Consider the following 24,720-nt stretch of genomic DNA (forward strand, 5'->3'; position numbering starts at 1 on the left):
GATACCTGATGAGGAATAAAAAACAAAGAGAAATAAGCTACCAGCCCTATTTACGTATACAGAGCAGGCTGGCTAGCTCACCTAGGATTGCAATCCTATATCAGCACTGAGCTTACAGTTCGTTCTCACCCTGCGTCACTACTGTATTCTTCGTCTAGCAAAGCGGAGCGCATTTCCACGCTCGTGAACACCCTAGGGTCTTGACCTGTATACCCTTGCTTTCGTGACGATTCTGTGAACTTCTTGTTGGACGCGGCGCAGACGGGAACGATATGCGGGGAACTAATGAAAAAGTGCGCACACTTGCAGGAAATAATTTGCCTAGGTGGCCGGTGGCTGGTGGCTGTATTCTGTGTTCCCCGAAAACATTGTCCATTTTCTCATCGTATTTCTCCGATTGTAGGGGGAAAGGAGTTTGCTCGCCGACCACGATGACGAGAGGAAATCCTGGGGTCGCTGGGGGGGGGGGGGGGGGGCGTAATATACAGGGAAGCTCAATCGGCTGCCTGGTGGCCAAAGCCGCTGATCAAAGCTGATGAATGAGGCTCGCGGCGTTTCATAGGCCAGAGAAACAGAACAATGGCCTGATGCGAGCCAGCCAGCTGCTCTACAGAGCAGTTGCACACTATGTTTGCATTGCAACGCACTCTCCTCACCTTCTAAAAGTACTATTAATCAGCCCGCAAGGGCGTGCCGCTGCTGCGGAGATTGATGGGGGACCCTGGTTCCTGAATCCTACCCGTTGTTGTGTGCCACACGTGCTGACCCTGGGAGGGCTTCTTCCTAGACAACTAGGGTGGCTTGGAGAGGGAGGGGGAAAGGGCCTGGATCTAGATTAGAATACGGAGTAATTATGTGTGTTGGGCCCGGAAAAGAAATTTGATCGAGGGGTCGCTAGTTGTTCTGCGCATCTGTTGACTATATCGTCGGAATATGGTGCCGAGTATATTTGGATTTGCACTGCTAATTAGTAAATATTAGTAAATTGAAGTCAAGGGCTTGTCTTCCCCAGGATGAGTTTCTTCAAACTATTGCAGATTTGGACATATGATTCACTATGGGATAGTCTTCATGTATGAATAGGGAGGGAAAAAAATAATAATCATTAGCGAACGCTATGCAGTTCAGCTTCGATAATATCTTGATAGTCATAGTAAAGTCCTGGGTATCTTCCCGCCTTTTGTCAATTCCCAAGTGGCAAAATCGCCATCCCTGAATACCCCAGAGCTCGTCATCCTTGCCGTCATAAACATACAGAAATGAGTAAAAAAAGAGGAAAAAAAGAGAATGCGAGAAAATAAAAATAAAAAGAGATTGCATCGGTGTAAAAAAGAAGCGAACAAGAACAAGCCCACCAGAGAGCATCAAACACTCGGTTGGACGATTAAATAATATACTGGAAGTAGCAGCAACACACATTTTCCATCCTCATTATTTTATCCAGTGCTTGAGCGTCCATACTGTGAGCTGGTCTCTGCTGAATGGGCATCTGCTGAGTGTGTCCGGGTGTTGGCCAGCTCCGTCATACTCTCCGAGTCGAGACCCTTGTTCGCGCGTCCTGGTCTAAACTGGCTTACACGCCGACTGTGGCGGCTGTTTTCGTCTTGCGCACCCATTCCCCCAACCAACTCCATCACCTCTGGCCGCTTTCCAGTTTTTAGATCCTCAAAGAAGCTCTTGCAGGCACCCCATGATGTTACAGCGTAAATGAGAGCGTTCCAGAATCCCTGAAGCGGAAGCACAAAGGCACTCATGATTTCAAGTGGAGCGTTGATTTCCTGCGATTTCACCACAGAGTAGACTCGATTGGCGCTCGACGGGATCCATGTAATGAGAAGTGCCGTGAAGAAAAGAAGGGAACACTTAGCGTAGGCCCATGCTGCGTTGTTGATTTCGTAGTTTCGTCGTCGAGCATTCGGCGGGCGGTTTGATCTTCCGAGTCTAGACTTCTTGGCAGCTTCGATTTCGGGAGCTGGAATAGGCTGAATTTTGTCATCGGCGGCGGCTTTACTAGCCGATATATGCACTGAGTAGTTGGGGTTTTGTGAGTCGGGCTCTGTAAGAGACGGTCGGTGGCCTTGGCCGCCATTCGCGTTGAGGGTTCCTCCGGGGCTTGTCACGGCTTCTGAAGTGACTGTTACTTCAGTGGTCCTGAGAGTAGTAATGACGTCGATGGAAGATAGGCCCTCAGATGAGTGAAAGTCGTTGAGCTGCTTATGCTTTTCGTAGATTGTTCGTCCAGCTCGGATATAGATGAAGAAGGTGGCGAAAATAACAACCCTGAATTCATGTTAGGAAAGAGTGCCCTCTACTTTCTTATATATAAAAAAAACCACTTACCAGACGGGGCCATAGAATGTAGCGATACGGAAAATATCCCACTCAGTTGTGATCCAGCACCAAATAGTGGCATTACCATATGCTCGATATCCGTCCTTGTTTTTAAGGAAGATGTACACAAAGGCAGGAATAAAAGGAATACCATAGCAGCAAAGCAAGTAGGGTATTTCCATTCTTCGCAGCTTCCTAGCGTCATACTTGTGATAAAATGTCAGGTAGACATTGAACGCCATGGCCAGCGTCCAGAACGCATCTGCAGGCATGAACCTAAACAATGTTAGCTAGACCATAACACAATCGATCGTATATATCTGTATCAAGAGCATACATTTGAATGAGGAAACCTTGTAGCTGACACCCGGGGGAATTCGGTGAACTGAGATAACTACGAGACATGAGTGTCCCTACATTGGTCATCATATTACCAAATGAGGCATAAAACACAAGTCTGTTGATAGGTTTGTGGAACGAGCTCGAAGCACAGAATGTAACCACGACGAAGACACATCCTAGCAGAGAAATCACCGAACAAACTCGTTCGATGTCGCTGATGAGATTCAGCTGATGCTGAGTGAGACCGTCGGACATTTTGAGTAGTTGTATCTGGTCGACTGGTCAAGAACAAATTGTCGAGAAAATGCGATTCATGAGCGTCGTAAGTTTCGAGTTGAAAGTGTAGACGTGCCGGCGGCCCGGTCCTCGTCAGTGAGGTAGAAGACTGATAATTCCCAGCTCAAGAGTATGAACTTTCCTCGCCAGCTTCTCCAGATGGGGGAGAGGGGAAAGGCTGTTAGTATTATATGTGCAGTTCAGAAGAGGTGAATCAGGGATTCCACTGCAGTGCATGTACCACCCAACAACAGATGGCAGGGGTCGTGAAGAGGGTGCGTGAGAGCACTACGGCTTAACTTCAAATTGGCAAAACATGGCAAGCTAGAAAGAAAGAGGGTGGGAGAGAACAGATAAATGCCAACACGGAGTAGGCGGGAGCAAGCTCCCGTACTAATAATTATGCACTCTTAATGTAGTATCTGATCGACGCAGCAGACTCAGTAGTTCGCTGCAAGCGTACGGTCCATGTGCCGGCGCCAGAAGCACGGGCGAGACTCTAAGATGGTTTAGAAACAAGGTAGAAAAACGGTCAGTGGCGCCCTGCGTCTCAGAATGCCTGCCACTGGGTGGATGAACGTCACAATCGTTAGGGCGTACGGGTACACATGAAAAGGGTTAAATCCTGACAAAACAGCCTTTACCCGTCCGTACCAGGCTTGCGGCGATACGAGCCGAGCGGACAGGACGAAGATGCTGCGAGCGGGTATTGAAAAATCCATAGTGAGAAGCCTAGCGACAAGGTGGCTAGACTAAGAGCCAGGGGGGGCCGAGACAACGGAACCAAATCAACAGCACCCGTATGGGGAATATCACTCTGAGGGCCGGAGATGAAGTCCAGCTTCATGCATAGTGTGGGTGGACTGGGCGAGCGGACGTAGGTGGAGGCGATATCTGGCCAATGTCGAAGCGAGGTACCGCTTGGATCAAGACCTCATTTAGCCCACAGAACCTTGCCTGTTGCCTAGCTAGTTTTGCGAAATATAGGTACAAACGTGGCAAAGCGTTTGGGCTGGATTGACATGGAGCATTACTGGATGCATATTTTAGCATCATAAAATTTTCTTCTGGTTCCGTCAGGGGCAGCTGGTGATTGGAACCAGAAAATAATTGCCCCCACATTCAAAGCCCTCTGGGGACATTTTCATATGCCCGGTGTGTATGTCCGGGGAATGGTGGTCAGAGACCCTGATGTTGAAGAAAATGACGTTAAAACGCTTGGACAAAAATAGCCCGTAAGTAATTTTAACGGCAAACAGCATGGGAAACTGTGCTGTGGCCCCCTTGGCTTTGGCTCGGCGCCACCGTTTCCCTCTAGTCAAAATAACTTGCTAGTATAGGACGTTATTTGAGTAGTCAATTTTGTTAGAGCCGCTATGTACGACGTGCGGAGTACGGAGCGTTCCTCTGCTGCACCACCGTCGTAGCAATCCTACTCTGTAAATAGGAATAGGACGGACTTGGCGGAGGTGTCCCCGAGCAGTTCCCCATACTACCTTCGAAAACCAGGGCCAGGGACTAGCGTGGCTAGAGAGTCATGACCCCTGACGAGTCTAACGACATGGCGGCTTTGAGACAGGCATTCCAGATTCGCCTCAACGGGCTCTAGCTGCTTTCGCGTAAGGCTAGCTGGTGCCTAGATGAAGACCGTCTCCCATTGTGATGATATCAGAGAGCCTGTTTGGTGCTTGATCAGCACAAGCAATGAGGACTAGCACTCCCACTCGTCCGGAGTCGTACGCCTAAGACCAGAGTAGTACAGTAGTGGCGACGCAGAAAGGTTAGAAGATTGCTTTGAAACAGCATCATTAAGGCTAGTCTGTCGTAGCTCTGAAACTTTCTATTAAGAAAATCGTCGGACCCTTTTGTGAGGTCACTGGTTCATCGACACGAAGAGAAGATCGGCCGCATCGCGCGTCGGGGTCCTTCTTAGAATGGCCAAGAATTAGCAGCGCTATCATCGCCAAGGAAAACGCCATCGCCTTGAGACGCTCGCTTCCTGATCGAATCTTGCCAAGGAGGCCGTCGTGCCTTGAAGCTCAAAACTGGGACTTTTAGCAGCAGCCGCAGTAGCAGCAGTAGTAAATTCCAGGCACAGAACCGTCTGCAGGGGAATTTCTGGCGCGCCTGGACCTGCAGAAGATCTCATATAGAAGACGCATCGCACTTGCGTGTACCGTCAATCAAGGCCCCGCCCTCATAGCTCCAGAGCTATCCGCACAGGTCCGTGATGCTAACCCTCGATCTGGATGAATTGCCTCTCTAGCTCTATCTCCTCCCCTCTCTCCTTTTTTCCCAGCTCTTCAATGGCTAGACTCTCACGGTGAGCGCAACTAGCAGCCCATAGCGGGTCAAAACAAGGCTGGCCGGCCCTATTCAGCCTAAGAAGTTGGAATTGACATCTGCGGACTGCCAGGGAGGCCCGACAATGTCTGCCGAATTGACTAAGCGGGGTCGAGATTGATTGCATGTCTTACTTGAAATACGAAGAGATGAAGATTTGCACTTCCTCCTTCTCTTTGTTCTGCTCTTCAGCTGACACCACATCAGCCTCGTGCAGATGTTCTGTATTCTCTGCATGTAGTTTGAACAGAGTGCCGCGTGGCCATGAAACGGAAACGCAGCCACTCCTGCAGCACATCCCTCGGACCGTTTCTCTATCCGTGCCTTCCTCGCCTTTCCACATGGCACAGGGAACGCTGCCAGGTTCCTGTTTGCCTGTGCTGCGCAAGATACTTTTCAGCTGATAGACGGAGGCGCCTTGACAAGTGCAGACACTAACGAGGCCCTTGTACCTCACCATTGAGTCCACGTCCTCTAGCTCTGCCATCTCAGTCCCAAACCAGCTTCGTCTACATTAGCCAGTCGCCAGCGCCGGCAGTAGAGGCCTATCAATTCCGCAACTGCCAAAGCCTCCTATCGACTAGCTGCCGACGATCCAAATTCTCCAGTGTCAAGAGACCACTGCTCAAGGGTATCAGCGCCAGCCGAGGCACTGATCCGCGCCCCAAGGCCAAACCCGGCATCGTGGGTTTGCTAGCTCAGTGAGATCCTTGCATCTACGACCAGCCATGATCGATAACCCATGATCTATAGTCCCTTAATAGATCCGGCGTCTGATTCGTTCATAGCTGCGCTGTAAGGAGCAAACGCACCCGACCCACACGTATTTCCAATGCATCAGCACCTCGAATCTCCAAAAAGGCAGAGAAATAAGGGGCCGGATGTCGATGGTGACCGTGTCTGGGGTGCGGAGCAGTTTATGCGTCCGTGTCTTATTATCAACTTGCGGCCTCAGCGTTGCAAATTTAAGGCTAGCAGCACCTACGAGTCATGGCCGTCTCTCCAGGCACAAGAGAGTCATGCCGGTGGGACCGGGCAGCACCGCGTCTAGCACCGCACCTATCACCGGCCGGCGGCCGCACGGGACGACATCCACGAAAATTCTGACGACTCCTCTCTTGTCTTACAGCGGCAACTCATGGCATACAAGCTGAGCCTGCGGAAACCCGCGGAGGAAAGAAACCGCCGTCCTTATAAATCCATTTCACAAGACTAAAGGGGGCGGGCACTAGGAGGTAAAGAGACAAGCTTCATAAAAACAAGCAATATTGGATGAGAGAGAAGCTACAGCTGCGTCCGTGTCCGTGGCTGTGTCTGGCAGTGATTGGAACTCTCGGTGGAGGGCTGCCAAGATGGTTATCAAGTTTGCATCGAGAGCCACTCAAGGTGCTGTCAGTCCTATCAAACCCGGCATATCAAACACTTTCCACATCAGCCTTGTTTGGTCGTCTTGCATATCATAATCGACTGCAAATGGAAATCAAAGCATCGGTTCCAAAACGGCCTTTTTGCGGAGCCGCTATGTCACTCGCTTGGCTCACAACACGAAGCACGTAGCATCTGTGGATACAAGCTTTTAAACTGGGCAGTATGGGCCATCTCCGCAGAGCTATTGTATCCTTAGGTAGCATTAGCTCTTGGTTTCAGTCTCAGCCACCTTTGATTCGACTACTTCGGAAGGCGAAAACACGCTGCGTCTCGCTAATCACCTCTGAAGATCATATACTCGGTCTACTCTTCACCGATCCTTTATGCACTTGCGACACTGGAACGCATTGAGCTGCCCCGGGTTTTGGATACACAATTACCTTGCGGAAAACGCGGGTGGCTTTCTCTGGTTCCTCTCCAAGGCTGGATGAGTCAACTCTGACCTTGATTCAAGAACCATCTCTTACATGTCGCGCTTCGCTTTATAAAACTTCATAACATCATCAACCCTTTAGTGATTTGTATCAGTAAACATGCCGAGTCCAGATTTGCTGTGACATCACACACTATTCCGGGCGTTATTCTAGAAGTATCTTAATAGGCCGCCGAGGTAGTCCCCTTTTAATAAGATGCTGACAAGTCTAAAAAATATGTCCGAGAAACCTGTTGGTATAGCTACACTCCACTGCGAGCATCTCCGGATGCAAAATTTGCTGGAAGTGGCTCTCTCGTACCCTCTCTGCCCTTAAACTCATCCGCTCTTGCATCCGTCAATCTCCTTTGGGCGAGATGAGAATTGCAACTCCGCAAGGGAAACCATCTACGATTTATGATTGAAATGAGGCCAAAATGCAAGAGTTGTTCCGGCGGGCGCTTTGCTCCCTGTATTGTATATCCCTGACTCAGGGGGTAATTGATTACAAGGTTGAACACTCACCTTCAAGAAGCGAAAGAAGTGATACTGATTCATGCTATCGACATTGAATCAAATTTGCCAGCAACGTTAAACCGCGATTCACCTACGGTTGGGCTCTTGATCGGTAAAATTGTATACAGAGCTAAGAAGTCTCGGAGTCTCAAAGAGTAGAAGACAAGCGGTGGACAAGCCAGCGGCTACTAATCCAAGAGCAGAAAGGTAATCCGGAGTAGCTATCGACAATATCGACATCTGAAGCTTGAATTGTGATAGGGCTTGTAACCTTTTAAGCGCACTCAGAAATAATTCGCTAGAACCATGGGTGCGTTATCCATTCTTTCAACTAGCTGATCTTATCATGGTCGGTGTAGATGCACTTCTCTTGGAACTGGCTCACTGTTGGAAAAATATCCACTTTTCACTGTTTATATTAATGCAAACGTGCATTTCATTCAGCAGATCTTCCCTTAATATCGGCATTTCTCTGGAGAAGGAGACAATCTTGTTCTGGTGCATCACTTTTGCCAACTGCCGTGAGTGATCGCAACGTGGGCTCTTCGGTAGTAGAGTGGTATTGGTGCTACCAAATTAAACTAATGCAACCTATCGATTTATACGGCCACCTACTTACTGCTTAGTGCCTGCTGTCAAAAAGAATGGCCGGCTACTAAGATATGACAAGCGCGTAGATTAGGCATCTTGGCCGGTGTTTAGACCTACATGTAGGCGCTGTTGGCTGATGGATATGAAAAAGTGCATGTACATGTGACTATTAATTTTCCAAATTTATTCCGGGAATGGATTTTAATAAAAAGTGCTTATTTGATCCAATTCGTCACTTTTTAAAAGGTTGATATCATATTTACTTCGTATATACTTCGTATATCAGCCTCGTTTTAAGATGCCTGCCTTGTCAAATATTATCTACCTGTGTTGTTTAATGCCAGCAGCCCTCACCGCTATTTTAGTTCATGCAACCTTTCGTGATTAGTTTCAAGCCAAAATGCCAATATGATAGCTCGAATGTTACGTAGCAGTCGACTATTTCGATATATTTCAAAAGTTTCAGCGAAATATTTAAGGGGCAGCATGTCTAGGGTGGCTCAAGCATATATTAAGGGCATTGACCGCCATAATTTCTGTATTTTTAAAGTTCATGTTGCATATATCCCTAATAAATGTCTCTCAGAAGGCGTTTTACAGGATGAATTGAAAACCATTTTCGTGATTTGGCAGGCAGTGGTCTTGTCAAGGTCATTTTTGTAGACAAACCCGGGTAACATGAAGTTGCCAGTTTCTGTGCATCTTTGGAGAATAAATATGGGAGTTAAATCCAAGAAATACAATCATCTCCTAAGTTGAGGTTTGAGTAAACATAGAACCCGTGCCAAACTTTTTGGACTCCTCTTCACCCTGACTTCTCATTCTCATTGGCTATTTCAGCGATCCGGCACAAAGCATGTCTCACTGATGCTCCGACCAACATCTAATTGCTCACTTCATCTATTTCTCGATTATGAGAGCTATCTTAGGAGCTTTGTAGTATCTTGTAGCGAAGAGTGCCTTAAAGCTCGCCACAGCACAGTGTCGTATGCTGGTGCACCTATTAGCTTCGAGGCCCTAAATGTATCGGCATATTACCCACGTATTATTTTAGTGTTTAATGGCAGCGTATGAAAGAGATAAGAAATATTAGACAGATGCTTAAGCTTGAGGATGATCCTACCTATGAGAGTGTTATGTTGAATGATGTATGAGACAGCCTGAAAGCCTTCGCGAAAAGCTTGATACCAGCTCTGGGGGGGCGAACTAATACATTATAAGATCTCTCTATACTGATATTGTCATGTCTTCTAACTGCTCTTAAACCAAGGTAGTTCTGCAGGTTTAAACTACACACTTATCCAAAATTGAATGAGTTTTTACCACTATACACAGATGATCTAGCACTCGATACTGTTCACTGAAATGAGAATTCCGCGAAAATATCTATTCCTACCTATCAACCAACTATTAGATCACTAGATAAAATTTAAACAACTAACACTTGTCGAAACAACTAGCTTCGAGTGGTAATATGTCTTACCCTTGACACTCATGTAACTTTGAGGTAAGTACCTAGTTAGTAATATTGATGCTCCCGGTATTCGGCACATTAGAGGATAATGGAATTTGGTATAATTACGCGTTCCTTCTGAACGGTGGTGGTTATGATAATATCCTGGAGACTAACTATGAACATCAATAACATTCATGCCATAAGAGGGTTAAATCTATATCCGCCATCTTATCCCGTATGTCCTCCTTCCTCACATCCATCTCATTTTAGCTTCCCTTCCGCTTGATCCCTCTCTTCTTCTCCTATCTCGGGTATTCCATTACCGATTCTGCGAATTCGGCGATGTGTTTGACGGCGCGAACAACATCGTATCTAGCCCTTCGACAACCTCTTCCAGATATATAACAAGCGCATCATTGTCTAGGTAGCCACGCGCCTATACTTCACTGTGTTCAAAAGAACTGATGGATATAATATCGAACCGGTAGCCTGAGTGACAGTTTACCATTATATATTAAGGTTCCAAAATTATCGGATCCTCTTTTATAGCACACGTGCTATTTTGATCATATAGTCTTCTAGTTGCCACTGCATGACTGTATGTCATATGTTACCTTCATTAACAAGTCCCTAGCTTCTTGCTATCAAAATCTTTTTCCTTAATCCATCACCCCAACACCCTCAAATCCTCCCGCAGTGCAAATCCTTGGCATCCCACCTCTCGCCCAATTACCTACTATAGCCCAATCTCCAATCACAACTACCAATTCTACCCTAGAAAAAAAAATACGATTTCCTTAGCTCATTTCACTATTAAATTCTTATCATACGCAGGACCATGATCATATAATATTTGATATTTTGCCTAGCGCTTGACAGTTGTCAAAAGCCTTCCCCATAGATGCGCTGGCTAGCTGGCTACGTGTTTGATGATTCACTTTACTTATGCAAAACGAAGAACACGAAATGCGCTGCCAGGTCCCCAAATTCTGACCACCTTCAAGCGCTGGCTACATGTATAGCGTAGTAGCTCTCGTGGCGTGTGTCAGCCAGCATATATATGGGCTGCTGTCGTTTTGATAATAATATAGTGAGCGTGGAGATTTTCCGTGACTCCGTCAACGCCAAGTTTTATTTTTATATTTTAATTAACGCTGATGGAGATTATTACATCATGTAGGCGACAGCGCCTGCAACAAGTTCGTTTCGCTACTGCTTACTCCGTATGGGGATATCTTTTTTTTCTTTTGTGACAAGTCTCTGTTTCATCACCAAATGGCCCCATTGTGGCATTAATGTGACAGATCGCATCTCGGTTATACAGCGTCGGATCTACCAAGGCACGTTTGATAAGCCACCTACGCCGCCATGTGAACGAATGGCTGAGGGAATTGAGTGAACGCGGCATTTAATCGAGCACACTTAAGAAGCTGTATCGTTATGGTGATGCCTGGCTTGGGTGTATGATCCCGGACAGATCTTTCCAGGACCAGGGGTCGTATGAGATGAAAATGGACCCAAAGCTGAGCTTTTGCATGCCGCGATATTTCTCCGTCGATCTTACAGTGCTTTGCATGCAAAGCAGACAGAAGCTGGGTCAGGCTCCTCTCACGCTATGTACAGTCTTACCTATCACTATTAAAGAAAGTATTTCCGCTAAATCACTCTCGCTCGCAGCGTCATGTATGGCTCAAATGGCACCACGTAGGGTCGTAGCGGGCATCACATGCATTGTCGCTATGCGACTTGTAGAAACGAGTGCAGAAAGCTCTAACGCGAAATGAACCAAAGGCGGTTCACTCGTTAGGACCAGCAAGACTGAGGGCCGAACAGCTGCATATCCCGTGAATAAACGTGATGCGACCTTCCTCTGCGGCCACAGCTCATGTTTGATGCACGTAAACCACCTTGTTGGTCTTGGGGTACTGGTACTTCCACTCGCCGACTCCACAGTCTCACCACGGCCTGCCTGGGTGGGGATCGAGGGCTCCATATTCCTGAGCAGGTTCGCGGGACTTCCCCGTACAGGTAAGTCCGTTAAACTTGGTGGTGAAGAGAAGACGCGACCGAAGCTGGCCGCACATTAAAATAATAGGAATAATGCACAAGGTGATATAATATTGAACAAGTATCCGGCTTATAATCATGAGAAGGCAAACGTTGCCGCTTGCTGGTCTTTTTTTACCTGAGCCAGGCTCTCCTAGTAGAAAAGAGAAGAGGGAAGAGAGAGATCTCACATCAGATTGAAATAAGATATAATAGGAGAGTAGGAGAAGGATAGAAAGCTTGCTATAAGAGCCTCGCGGCGGTATGCAAGAAAGACATCTCTGAGCTCAGTACACAATTTCCACCAGCAAGTATGCAATACAAGTACAAAAGAAGTTGAATCAAAGTAAAGAGCAAATAAAAAGAAAAGAGGAGGCGAGATAAAGGCGGAAAAAAGAAAAAAGAAGATAGGGGGGCGATTAAAAAAGGGTAAAGGGAGAAGGGTATCACTTTTTTCTGCCTCCATCTAATGCTCAAGCTAAATGCGCCTGAGTGTCAAAAGGCCAACCTCGGGTACGTTTTCCATCTATCCAATCCAAAAGAAATTGCTTCGCCATCGGTCTTAATATCATGTCCAAACACCAAATCCAGAAAGGCAATAAAACAACAGTTCCTCCGAGCCTGCCTTGCAAATCAGCTTAACAGGCACTAATGTGTATAAGAGAAAACGCAAACACAAAATTAGCCAGAATAATCGAGAGAGAAAGGAGAAAAGAAAAAGAAACAGAAAAGAATGCGGTGGTAGAGAGAGTATTTGGCAGTTTTAACCATGTTCTGTCATCGCGTCACTATTGTCAGCAGAAGGATGCCGCTGATATAAATGTCTAGGAACGCCGTCAGATGCGGCCCGCGACAGCTGCGTTGTCCCTGCGCGAGATGAATAATCCGAGTTGTCACTCGTAATGGGTTTGAAGAAGCCATCTACCAGTGACATGGTGCTATCGCGCCACCAGTAATGCATAACATCACACTGCCAGCGCCACATATCCCTAATCTTCAAAGATCGGCTTGCTTGGAAGGTGGACCGTAACAGCACAGCATTGAGCGGAGACAGTCGCAGTTGGTGAAGAAGCCATCGATTCACGTAATCAGCCTTTTTCCCGCCATCACACTCTCGCATGAGATTGTCAATTGCATACTCTTTCGACGCCAATCTCTTCCTCACGCCCTTTTCTGGGTGGTGATTCGGAAGTCGAATAGCTGCTTTGAGCGCCCCTAGTGTCGTGAGAGGCTCTTCAGCCAACACGTGGTCGGGTTGAGAAAGCAGCTCATTGAACTCAGTGTGAGCTAGTGTTTTGCGGCGGCTCATTATCGTGTGCTCATCATCTAGGTCCAGATCCTCATACCGGATCTGCGGATCTAATGCGTATTCCATCTTGATAGACATATGCTTCTTCATGACTCCCCTATCTTCGCAAAGTTTTTTGAGACCATTTACTTTACATTCTAGGCTGGTCATAATGTCATTCATCCGCTGCTCTTCAAAGGGAAATTCGTCAAAGAATTCCTTCATCTCCTGCTCGTCTGAGACCTTCTGCTTGGTAGTCTTTTTCAACTGCTGCTCTTCTTCGTACTGCTGCTTAGTAGATAGGAGGTCTGCGTATTCGTCTCGAGCATTGCCTAGATATCCCACCGTTGACGTCAAGTCCACATATAGAGGATGTGGCTCCTCGACGGGGCCATAAGGAGATATGCCCCTGAGTTCATATGGTATCTCTGTCTGGTCGATGCTAAAGTTAGCAGCGCCAGAATCACTGGAGATGTCCAATTGGCGCTCTTCCTTGGTTTGTCCAGCAGCCAAGATGCTGAAAAATCTGGTTTCAAGAATGCTCAGATCGCGTTCCTCCTCGTCCAACATTGCCTCAAGAGCCTCATAGCTGGATTCTAGAACTTGATATTCATCTCTCAACTGCTGCATCTTCTCTAGCCGAGATTCAAACAGGCTGGCAGGGTAATCAATTAGCTCTCGCTGGCTAACCAACACAGGTCGGACAACTCCCATGAATGCATTATCAGCGGCATCTTTCTCACGCCTCTTTTCTCGCAACTCTTTTCTCCTTGATCGCATTTTCGCTCTCGTGCCACTCAATTTGGCTCTTTTTTCTTTCAACTGCTGCCACAGCATTTCTATTTCGCCATGGGATGAGTCAGCTGAGTGCACAGAGCCATCTATGTGGGACTCGGTGTCGGTGGGCTGGAGAACTGCAGAAATGTCGCCGAGCCTTGAACGAGATCTCGTTGGGCTCCTTGACTTTTCGTATTGTGATACCCATGCTGTAATTTGATTTGCTGCCGAAGATCTACTCCGCGGAGCAGACGGTCCATGGGCTGGTCCAGCGGGCAGCTGGGGAGGAAATTGCCTAGCATTTCGATAAGCGATTGGATCTTCGTTAGATGATGAAGAGGAAGAACTTGAGGTCTCGTCATATCCAGACCGAGTGGATGAGAAAGTCAGTGTTTCGTCTTCAAGTTCATCGCTTCGCCGGCGGAGCGATCGTCTTGAGTTCCGTTTGCCCCTTGAAGGTCTTGGCCGTACGTGACTGCTGTCTGGAAAGCCGGACGCGGGCTGAGCAAAGTGTTGCATGCTAGCTGGTGTTTGTGGAATTAGAGAAGATGGCGGTTCAGATCTCTCGCTAGCCAGGCTAATATCCGCGCCGCTTATAGTTGGAAGACGGGGAAAATAGGAAGGAGGAGGAGAGTTGAGCGGAGGAGGTGGTGGGGGCGGCGGGTGAGGAGGGACATAATGGTGTCGAGCTCCATGACTGTCATCGGCCAAGTGCTGCCTGACTGGTGATGATAATGGCAGAGGTGGTTGAGCAGAGCCAGTACGAAATAGCGGAGGTCGGAAAGGCCCATACCGAGACTGGTCTGCCGGGCTCGGTGGATAGTGTCGGGCAGCTTCGCTGGGACTCCTTGGGACAAATCGACCTGTTCCCCTGCCTGCGCCACGTCCTCTTCCTCGACCCCGCTCTGACCCTCGCTGGAGGGGATGTGGCAGCGCGGCAGGTAGAGGGAAAATAGAAGAGAATGCATTGGAAACTCTGCCAGGAAGAGGCGTTCGACTGCCAGCAGATGCAAAGGGCGTCAGTGGTGGGCTTGATACCACCGGATCAGGAGTAGTAACCCTGCTGGATATCGTCGACGTATCGCTATGAAGCTTCCAGCCATCGCTCTCTTTCAAGTCCTCGTCTTCGTGAGACGACGCAGCGGCAGCGAAGGTGACAGACGAGCTGTCCGCTTGGTCGTCCATGTTGCCGGTGCGGAGGGAATCGCCCAGAGGTGCGAGGCCTGGGCTGGCCGGTTCCTGGCGTACGGCGGGTTCCATAGAGGCCGCTCGAGTACGGTGGCAGTCGCTCGACGCTCAGCATTGCCCATCCATGGCCATCTCTCCGGCTCGATGACATCCAAAATCGCTGAGGCGTGATGGCTGGGAGAGGAGAAGGGGAGATGACGACGCCAGAGGTGCCGGATCGAGGTCAGACGAGGCTCTGCAGTCCTGGGGATGACGGTGGGCGGCGGGAAGCGCACGGCTCATCTGTGGACGTGAGTATGCGTCTGCTCTGCGTCTTGGCTTGAGATTTGCACCTACAACGGCGAGACACAGGTCGCTTGATACGGCAGACAACACAGTAAGCCAGGACAGAAGTTCGATTTGCGGCCACATATGAGTTGCGCAAGTGGTGAGTGCGTCTTCTCGCAGCCCGTCCGGACTGTCAACGTGCGTCTGGCAGGTCAGAGGGCTCAGCATCTGACTGGCAGCTGTCCCTCCGCAAGGCAGCTCATAGCGCCAGCCAGAGAATGGCCCAGCGTGCCATCGGTTGGCTGAAGCCCCTGTGGCCGCAGGTGCTAGCACTGTCCTCGACGCCTCCCCGGCGCGCTAGAAGCGCTGAGTGCATCAGGTATCGCCCACAAGGTAGCACCCGCCCACTGCGCCGCTAGCCCTACCAAGCTTGAGCGAGCCGTGCGTCCACTAAAGGCGTCGCTAGCCCAGCACAAACGATCCACTAGCCACGGGTGCTCCAGCTGGGCGCTGGGGTAGCAAAGCAAGAAAGCTTCGGGCGGTGGGGCTACCCGTCCCGAGCGGCGCCTCAGAGCAGCCTAAGGCGCTGTGCCAGCCCAAACTGGGCATGTCACTCTACCTCGACATCAACATCACCAGAGCTACCGCGTCAACATGGCCTCCACTCGGCGCAAATGACTAGTCGCGCTGCATAAAGCACGTCGTGCATTGCGAGGATACGAGAAGTGCAGTAAAACCACCTGGCCGTCGCTCAGCGCTGGGGCTCCTGCGGCCGTGCCACCTGACAGGGCCCTCGACCGAAGAGCTGCAGGCCAAGATGCAGAGTGGAGATGGCACGACGACTCGGCGATCCCAGCAGCTGCGCTTGGAGGAATTATCGATTTGCTGTGCTGTAGGGTACAGGTCAGGTATGGACGAAGCAGAGCCAAGCTTGTACCGCTGCTACTGGTGATTTGTGCTGCAGTCTGTCACCAGTCGCAGGTTTTGTTCCGACTAATATCCCAGTGGCCAAGATAGTAAGGTAGCTCCAGCCGCTGACACCCGGCGTTGGCTGTGGCCAGCAAGTGGGCATGTTTCGGCATGGGAGAGCTTGAGCTCACAGGCACGAGAAAATTTTAGAGACGGGGAAAAGAGAGCACATAGCAGCACACCACCTCCGAATCGGAATTTCGAGATCGTCCCATAGCGCAATGCGACCGCTGGACAACGTCAGGATGCGCACAAGGCGCCCGTTAGCCGGCGACACCCATGTCTGCTGCTCTGTGCTCGATGGTATTGCCATTCCGTCTTATACATAACGCTACGGCTGGACCATTGGCTTGATCGACCAGCTGCGGCAGCTCGACGTAGCTAAAAAAGCGGCGGCCAGAGATGCATGCCAGATGTCTCCATAATCCTATCCGCCAGCGCCGCCGCAGCTTGCTTTAGCAGCTCGCAGGTTAAATCCACTCAACCTTACGGCAGCCCTCCAATACCAACATACCAGCAGGCCGGGGGAGCAGCACTCGGGCCAGGAAGTGGACGACCCACGTCGAGGCTCGCGCCAATCTAGGCCTATAGAGACAGACCCAAATGTTCCCCTCCCGCCCGCTGCTGTTTTATCATCTCGCGCTGCTACTGCTGCTGCTGCTTCTGCTCTTTACGGGCATTCTTTAAAAGGCGTTGAAGCCCGCATTGCTTCCGTCCTGCAGAGCCTCCCCTTCCCTCAGCCTGCCCCGACAGAGAGGTGCTTTGCGCTTGTGCTCCGATCATCTGGGCTCTCCCGGTCCTTTGCGCCGTCCAGCACATCGCCGGATGATCTTGTAGGTTTCCCGCGCTGCTCTGGGCGCAAGATGCCACAATGTACCACGGATCCAAGTCAGAATCCCATCAATGGGGCAGCTGGTCGGCTTGGGTTTTCAACAAGGAGCAGAGCCGCTACTATCGCTTTCGCCAGGATTCCGAAGGTGCGAATACCCTCCCCGCGCTTGAGATTTCTCATCATCACCGCCAACACTCGCATGTGTACTTGCTAGGAAATTATGACTTTGACTGGGACCAGCACGACTCAGCCGCCGCCGCTCATGCGCAAACTCCGCGAGACACAACGATCAGCGACATAACGGAAGGCCTGAGAGGTCTCACCACCGATTATAACGGCTCAAGTGCGTTTTATCCGGCGGCTCGTCGAGTCGCACTGGTTGCGCCCAAGACAGGCTTCTCTTGAGCTTCTCCTGGCGACCATGAAATGGCATGCTTATAATTGGCGACTGACATCAGACAATTTTACAGTATCCGAAGACCATTCACCAAAATCAAGATCCAGCAAGCATAGGAGCAAGCACAAACAACGAACAGGCTCCCGCGACGAGGATTCGGCTCAGGATACCTACGGCACTTTCGCAGCAGATTCTTTACATGCGTCTCAGGCGGGGCAGTATGATTATACAACCGGCCAATGTAAGCTGCGCCGCCACTGAAACGATGTCTCAGTCACTGACAGCAATTCTACAATTAGATGTCCACGGATCGTCTGAAGGTCAATATTATCAGGCATCGACATCAGGTATATATACTCAAATAGCCAATATCCCCATGACTTGACCGCCGACCGAACGACCGACTAACAAGTTTTTGATGGCGGGGTAGACTCACAATCGGCTGCTGCATACAGCGGCGGAAGGGAAGAAGGCCGATCACCTGAGAATCACGCAGTGGGTGAGTGCGCCCACCATTGTTCACTTTCAATCTCCTTGCGCTTTTATCATTTTGTTCTCATGTCCTCCGTTCTAAGCCACTTATTGCTTTTTCAATACTGAAATTTTACCCAGGTCAACAAACTCGCAGGTACAGCGACGAGGAGCATTACAGTCCTGACCAAGAGCACGAAGACGAAGAATTGGCGGACACTATTGCGGCAAGCCGACAGTACAATTATGATGAATATGCGAATGCTGGGGAATCATCATCAACAGCTTACGGTATGTCTCTCTTCTGCAGCGGCTTACAAATGCTAGACTAACACGGTGCGTAGTTCCATATGACGAAGAGGAAGAGGAAGGTCCTCCTACGCCAAGAGCCCAGTCAAGCGCCGGCAGCTATCACATCGCTGCCACTGCCCTCGAAGAGCCACCAGAGGAACTAGACCCACGTAGGTATTATAAATAACCCTGTAAAGCCCATGCCAGTGGAGCTGATGCTCAAGAATCAGGTTATCAAGTTGAACCATCCATCAGGTTTCAGCCAGGCGAGGTGTGTATATTCATCATCTTATGTTAACCAGATCGAGATGGCCAACGCTGACATTAAAAAGATATTCAAAGTGCATTGGTCAGAACCGCAAGGCGCCAGCTCTGATGGAGCTCCGAGCGTTTCCGGCAAACACGAGATACAGAACAGATTCGGCACGAAGTTTTTTGTCGGATTTCGACGCTTCATTGTGATAGCAAATGACCAGGGCCACTGTACTTGCGTGTATGTACATAGTCGTCGCCTCAAATTTTTAAGCCTCTCTGCTGACAAACTACAGACCTATCCTCACATATGGGGGCAAAGGATGTAAGAAGAAGGGTGTCAAGGCCGACAAACACGGCATTATTTATGAGCGCGGCAGCAAACCACGCCTACTCGATAAGGAACCCAAACTTGGGTTCCCTCCCGTCAGGGTCGAGATGAAGCAAGAGGGCGAGAAGCTCTCAAAAGAATCTCGCGTTAATTACTCTAAGCTGGTCACTGTGGAGCACAACGTCAAGGTGTTTTTCATAGGATCAATCGTGTATAGCGACTGGGATCTCGTCAGCGATGCCGTTAACCACTGCTGGAACAAGAAGAACCATCAAAAGCAGAGGCATCGATAGGACTCAGAGAGAAAGCTGATGACTAGCAGAGACACGTTTTTACTACCTCACACGCAGTTGCGCACTTGGCGCACCGCATTCGACACGATGGAGCTGCCTTGCAATAGCAACGCATCCATCCACAAAAATACGTTCCTCGGAAAGGGGCATCTTATGATGTCACAAATTCCTGCGAATCTTGTGCTAGGCGACCTTGGGATGAAAAAGCAGCACGGGCAAGCTCTTCCGGCACCCGGATCTGCATTTTCAGCATGGCATTGCAGCCATATCCCAGCACACATCTTTTCTTCAGCATCTCGTTGCTATGCAGTGTCTAACTACCTAGTTTCTGTTCAAGCTGTAACGGCATGGTTGGAAGCGTAAAGTTTCGGCCGCATCAATGGGGGCTTTTGCATCTGCTTGCATTAGTCCATGTGGTGGAACAGGACACATTAATTACTTGGCTAGCCGGGCAGGCTAGACCATCACCGGGATACAAATTTCTATTTTACTTTCTATACGACAATGGATGTATTGATGGACATATATTAAGTGTCTCTTTTTTTTTCTTCATGGCATATATTTTGATGTATACTCTCAATGCATGTTGTCGGGCTTATACGTGTGAGGCGAGGGCCTAATGTTGCTGCTGAGTGTTGTAGAGGGAAGATTGATTTGAGCATGATTTGACATTCGTCGGGCTATAAGATACCAAGCTATTACCACATATATACATGACTTTAAATTCATTATACTAATGGGCGCACAGTATGCTAGATAGAAGGCAGTAGACGACAAGGCATAATAATACCTTTAGGAGCTAGGCGTGGGTAAGGATGACCAGCAACCGGCCGAGCTACTGTGGATATATAAGCGAAGAGTAATACTACAGCTTCATGATAGTAAACCAATAGTATTTAGAATTAGAACCTGCGTTCTTGTTAGGACTTGAATCCTTGCGGCAATCGCACCACACGCTACAGTACCGGTTGATTTAAGAAGCTGACACAACACTCTAGCGAGGATCAAACATTGGAACATACGCCCATTATACTTTACACTACGGAGCACTTCCTTGCCTATTTCTAAGCCATCCACCTATTAGCACAAAGCATCAAAGCCATCAACGATTAGTAGCGCGTACTTGGCAGTTGGCAGATCTGAATTACCCCATACACTAAATCGCATAGGCAATGCTCGCTAGCCCCCCTGGTGGGAAAAAAAGAAGTCCGATAATTGTGCCTCGGCATCTCCCCGCAGTTTCAATTCATCTCCGAAAGTACCTCGCCCGCGAAAAGCAGTGGCGGAGGTACCTGAGACCCCTGGTTTTTGGGAGACAAGCGTGTCCACTTTGCTGCCCATCTACACCGAGGATCTGGGGATAAAATAGTCTTTTGAATGCGGGAGTGGGTGATTACAGATGGTATTTAGTCGGATGAGGTAAAGTGATAAAGACGCCCGCTTCCTATCTTCCTCAGCTCACTTTTCTCTTCTTTCGTGTGATATATCCTTCCTTTTATTTTACCAGTCAGCTGTTTTTATCGGTCAAGTCCTAGGCTTTATTAATAAACATCCCCTTAAAGAGAAAAAGAAAAGGAATATCAGCACCGAGGTATCCAAATTCTTACCACAATGTCTGCCGCTGTCGAGGCCAATCTCCAGGACTTCCCTTCGCTCTTCTCGCTCAAGGGCAAGGTCGCCGTCGTAACAGGCGGTTCTCGCGGTCTCGGCCTGCACGCAGCCTCGGCGTGAGTTTCATCCTCGTCCCATTACCAATCTCACCCAATCTCCCTCCTCCCCTACATATTCGCACACCGTAGATCTCATTTTCATTTTCAGTCACAATATCATACTAATCTTTATTCACACAGCTTCATCCAAGCCGGCTGCTCCAAGGTCTTCATCTCATCCCGCAAGGCCTCCGCCTGCGAAGAGGCCTGCAAAGTCCTGAATGCCCTTCCCGGCCGCGCCGCTGGTGCTGAGGCCATCTCCGTGCCAGCCGACTCGTCCACTATGGACGGCGTCAACAAGCTGCTGGCCGAGGTGAGCAAGCACACCGACCGCGTCGACATCCTCTTCGCCAACGCGGGCGCCACCTGGGGCGAGGCCTTTGACACACACCCTGACCAGGCCTTCGCCAAGGTCATGGACCTCAACGTCCGCGGCGTCTTCAACACGGTGCGCGTCTTCACACCGCTGCTTCAGAAGAACGCCTCGCTGGACGACCCAAGCCGTGTGCTCATCACTGCCAGTGTTGCTGGTCTGGGCGTTGGCACGCTCGGCAAGCAGGGCACCTACGGCTACTCTGCCAGCAAGGCTGCCGTGCTGCATCTGGGCCGCAACCTCGCGCTGGAGCTGGGCCCGCGCGGCATCACTGTGAACTCCATCTGCCCGGGTTTCTTCCCCAGCAAGATGGCCAACGGCCTGCTGGCCATGTCTGGCGGCGCTGACAAGATCGCCAAGGCGAACCCCATGCGAAGACTGGGACGCCCGGAGGATATTGCCGGTATCGTGGTGTATTTGACGAGCCGCGCTGGTTCACATGTGAATGGTGAGGCTATTGCGATTGATGGTGGTGCTTTGTGGTCTCGTGGAGAGATGCTCGTTGAGGACCAGGCGAAGTTGTAGTTTCATTTTTTTTTTTTTTTTCGATTATTGTTATCTTGTTACGACCAGCATCTCTAGAGGAGCACAAACACGCATGAGGTGTCACAGAATTTTGTATGATAGGATGGCCATTGCAAAGGCCTAATGAATACCGCATCAATTAAGTAAATATATTGTCAATCTGTTCCTTGCTCGCATGACACGCATTTAAACATCTATACGCTTCACATAATACATTCATAAGAGTTCAATCATTCATTTTTCTATTATTTCATCCTTCATGTCGTCGTATCTCTCGTTTCACTCTTCGCTAGAGGCTTGCGAGCTATCCAGGTCGTTGCATTATACACCATATGCAGCATACTATCCATATCTTGAATGTACGGCGCCCTGATTCCCATCTCCATCGACTCTACTACAAATCCTAGCTTCTCCACCAGGCCCATGACCTCATCGTTGGTCAACTCAAAGCTTCCAGGGTCGGCAATGCCAGATGAGTTGTTCAAGTCATGTTCGCCATCGCCGTCATCGTCGTGGCCATGATTACCCGGCGCGTCATTTTCAAAGTGCCATAGTAAGGGACCAACGTTGATGAGGACACCGCCTGGACGGAGACAGTGATAGATGACTTCGAGGTATCGAATCAGATTAGGTGCTGTGTCGAGGAAGAAGACACTGGCGACGGCATCGTAGGATTCCTTGTGTTCATCATCGCCGTAGAGACAAAGGAAGTCGGCGGCACACATAGACATGGAACCGGGGTTGGGAGTGTTGAGCAGGGTGGTGCCAGGGTGAATGTCTGGTATGGGGTAGCTTCGTAGATGGTTCTCTCGCGTTGTGTGATTTGAGAATGTGTGGATCCAAGGATAGAGAGTGTGCTGTCCGGCGGTCTGGCACTCGTTGAGAATATACGATGACGCCAGTAGCTGGTGATAGGATATTTCATTTCCTTCAGTGTCATAGCCTTCTCGACATAGTTCAAAGACTAGCCTCCCTAGGCCCGCTCCAGGAACCAGGACTTTCAAACGGCTGTCTTCCGGTCCCTTGGCCTTCTCTTGTTCGAGGGCTTTCAGCACAGGGCCGTATGAGACGGCCCTTTCCTCTGCGCCAGCTGCAGACCAGTCTCGGTAAAACTGGCGGAGAGTGCTCCTTGCTTTGTCTATGTCGGCATGTTTGGCTATTCCAGCCCATTCATGCGGCATGACAGGTTGATCCGATTCTGAAAAATCGGGAGGAAGGGCATTGAATGAAGCCAATCCTGATTTCAGAATGGACCGAGCCAGGACGGCATTAGTATCGATGGCCTCATCGACTTTCTCTAGAGTGTCTAGGAAGTTGAAGGGAGGCGCTGCGAGGAGCTTCCAGTGAGCCTGAGGGAGGGCATAGAAGGACCGGCGGCGAAGATGAGTGACGTTGAAGTGGGCAACTTTGGCGTATTGGCTGTAGTGTTGTTAGTCGGAGGCCTTTGTCATGGATCAGGTTATTCAATGCGGTGCTATGAAAGACTGCGGGAGAGTTGAGCATGATGAGTGTCGAATGTGAAACAGCTCATGATGAACATACAATCATAGCCTTGCATCAGATGTTCCATTCACTCCAAGGGTGGCCAAGCTGCCGAATAGCAGAGTGAAGAAGACGACTAAACTCAGTCCACTTACGCAAATGAATCCAAGGCACAGAAGATGACCCGAATCTCTTCAGGATCGTCCATTCCGCCATCTACGCTGGCCCATGCGCTCTTATCGTCCACATCCAGAGTGGCTCCGCCGTCGTGATCCATCTCTCAGCCTGCTCAACGACGATGATTTTCAAGCATGGCCGTAAGAAAGAGAGAAGAGTTGAAGAGGTGAACGATCTCGTAAACAGAGTTTCTGCCTTTATTTTTTTCCGGATCGCCGCAATCGGGCGTTTTTCTGGATCCCTTTGAATTTGTAACCAAAGTTGCTTATTAGTGGGGGAATATGGCTGGTGGTGGCAGTTTTTTCGAGCAGCGCTAGCAGCGAGATCTCTCACCAAAACGGAATCATGTGATTTCAGCGTCTCACAACAGCGATGGAGATACAGCTTCATCTTTCGGGCCCAGTTATATAATATCCAGTATACATCATCTACAACTTATTTACCATGGCTACCGACCAAAATGAAGTAGTGCAAGTTTCCATTCCGCTCCCGCGGTCTTTGGATACTCGCATTTTCATCCGTTTAACAACTCAAGCTAAGGCTCTTGTGCTATCTCTCACCACCGCGTCTCAAGAAGAGCTTGGTGCTCCCAGACCGATGGGATCATTTGTCTACGCATTGCCAGATGTAAGTCTCGTACATATTTGCCCTGTACAATAGCTTTATGGCCGGCGATTGTTGACTCCAGGGCCAGAGATTCAATCCTCAGCAGGCAATCGCCACAACACTCTTCTCCGCAGAGTCATCTCTTGAGTTCACTACACGAGTTGCCAAGTTGGTTGCTCGAAAGACCCAGCTCCCCATATATATCACAAATTCCATCAGCCTAGAGAGCACAGGTATGGGTGGCACAGTCGAGGAGGAAATGGAAGCCTTTAAAGGCGTGGCTGAGGCGATCATAAGCAACCTCCCCAAGACGGTGTTGCCTAGTTAACTACTGTCTCTGAGGCATGAATGGAGATTTATGAACAATTCAAGGTGGCAATCAGACAGAGTATGGCGTTTGTAATGCAAGGTCAATGTGCTTGCGTATCTGTGATTGAAGGCATAGTCTGTCGTCACTAGAGAGCAAGGCCAAGATTACGGCGAGGTCATACCCTGCAGCATCCTTGGCTGGAGGTTTAAGAGAGATTCCAGAAATAGAAATGAGGGATCTGCGACATGGACGATCATCAAGGCCGCAGCACATCAGTTAGGCCTTATTTATAAGAGAGCATGCATTTGAGTTTATTCCGCAGCCACATCTAAGAAATGCCGTATTGATCTGCTAAAGGGCGGCTTCTTGATTGACCCTGGCTTATAATACATGTACATATCACATGGAATTTCATTATTCATTATTCCCAGCGCTTGGGGC

General features: G+C 49.3%; 6 protein-coding genes across 6 annotated transcripts; 3 read left to right on the forward strand and 3 right to left on the reverse strand.

Moving 5' to 3' along the window:
- Positions 1–1,137: 1,137 nt before the first annotated feature.
- On the reverse strand, positions 1,138–3,360 carry GGI43DRAFT_43742 (uncharacterized protein). Its single transcript, XM_083209835.1, has 3 exons — positions 2,669–3,360; positions 2,341–2,607; positions 1,138–2,280 (listed from the first exon to the last, which is right to left on the reverse strand). The coding sequence occupies exons 1-3, from the start codon at positions 2,926–2,928 to the stop codon at positions 1,437–1,439; spliced, it is 1,371 nt and encodes a 456-aa protein (XP_083060411.1). The 5' UTR covers positions 2,929–3,360; the 3' UTR covers positions 1,138–1,436.
- An 8,996-nt stretch (positions 3,361–12,356) lies between these two features.
- GGI43DRAFT_43883 (uncharacterized protein) lies at positions 12,357–15,236 on the reverse strand. The gene has a single exon (XM_083209836.1). The coding sequence runs from the start codon at positions 15,064–15,066 to the stop codon at positions 12,505–12,507; it is 2,562 nt and encodes an 853-aa protein (XP_083060412.1). The 5' UTR covers positions 15,067–15,236; the 3' UTR covers positions 12,357–12,504.
- A 1,865-nt stretch (positions 15,237–17,101) lies between these two features.
- GGI43DRAFT_383795 (uncharacterized protein) lies at positions 17,102–19,097 on the forward strand (the record flags this gene model as incomplete). The annotated part of the gene is made up of 9 exons (XM_083203437.1): positions 17,102–17,405; positions 17,533–17,700; positions 17,759–17,806; positions 17,890–17,958; positions 18,072–18,221; positions 18,275–18,391; positions 18,452–18,492; positions 18,554–18,714; positions 18,770–19,097. The coding sequence occupies 9 exons, from the start codon at positions 17,102–17,104 to the stop codon at positions 19,095–19,097; spliced, it is 1,386 nt and encodes a 461-aa protein (XP_083060413.1).
- Positions 19,098–20,068: 971 nt separating this feature from the next.
- On the forward strand, positions 20,069–21,884 carry GGI43DRAFT_405075 (uncharacterized protein). The gene is made up of 2 exons (XM_083205988.1): positions 20,069–20,824; positions 20,948–21,884. Exons 1-2 carry the CDS (start codon positions 20,709–20,711, stop codon positions 21,702–21,704), a joined length of 873 nt encoding a protein of 290 aa, XP_083060414.1. The 5' UTR covers positions 20,069–20,708; the 3' UTR covers positions 21,705–21,884.
- GGI43DRAFT_405079 (N2227-like protein-domain-containing protein) lies at positions 21,885–23,638 on the reverse strand. Its single transcript, XM_083205989.1, has 2 exons — positions 23,342–23,638; positions 21,885–23,123 (listed from the first exon to the last, which is right to left on the reverse strand). Exons 1-2 carry the CDS (start codon positions 23,461–23,463, stop codon positions 21,962–21,964), a joined length of 1,284 nt encoding a protein of 427 aa, XP_083060415.1. The 5' UTR covers positions 23,464–23,638; the 3' UTR covers positions 21,885–21,961.
- A 169-nt stretch (positions 23,639–23,807) lies between these two features.
- On the forward strand, positions 23,808–24,297 carry GGI43DRAFT_383798 (proteasome assembly chaperone 4 family protein; the record flags this gene model as incomplete). The annotated part of the gene is made up of 2 exons (XM_083203438.1): positions 23,808–23,990; positions 24,058–24,297. The coding sequence occupies 2 exons, from the start codon at positions 23,808–23,810 to the stop codon at positions 24,295–24,297; spliced, it is 423 nt and encodes a 140-aa protein (XP_083060416.1).
- Positions 24,298–24,720: the final 423 nt, after the last annotated feature.

Source organism: Trichoderma evansii (assembly GCF_050947405.1).
Source record: "Trichoderma evansii strain SZMC 28006 chromosome Unknown GGI43scaffold_10, whole genome shotgun sequence".
Taxonomy (NCBI): Eukaryota; Fungi; Ascomycota; class Sordariomycetes; order Hypocreales; family Hypocreaceae; genus Trichoderma; species Trichoderma evansii.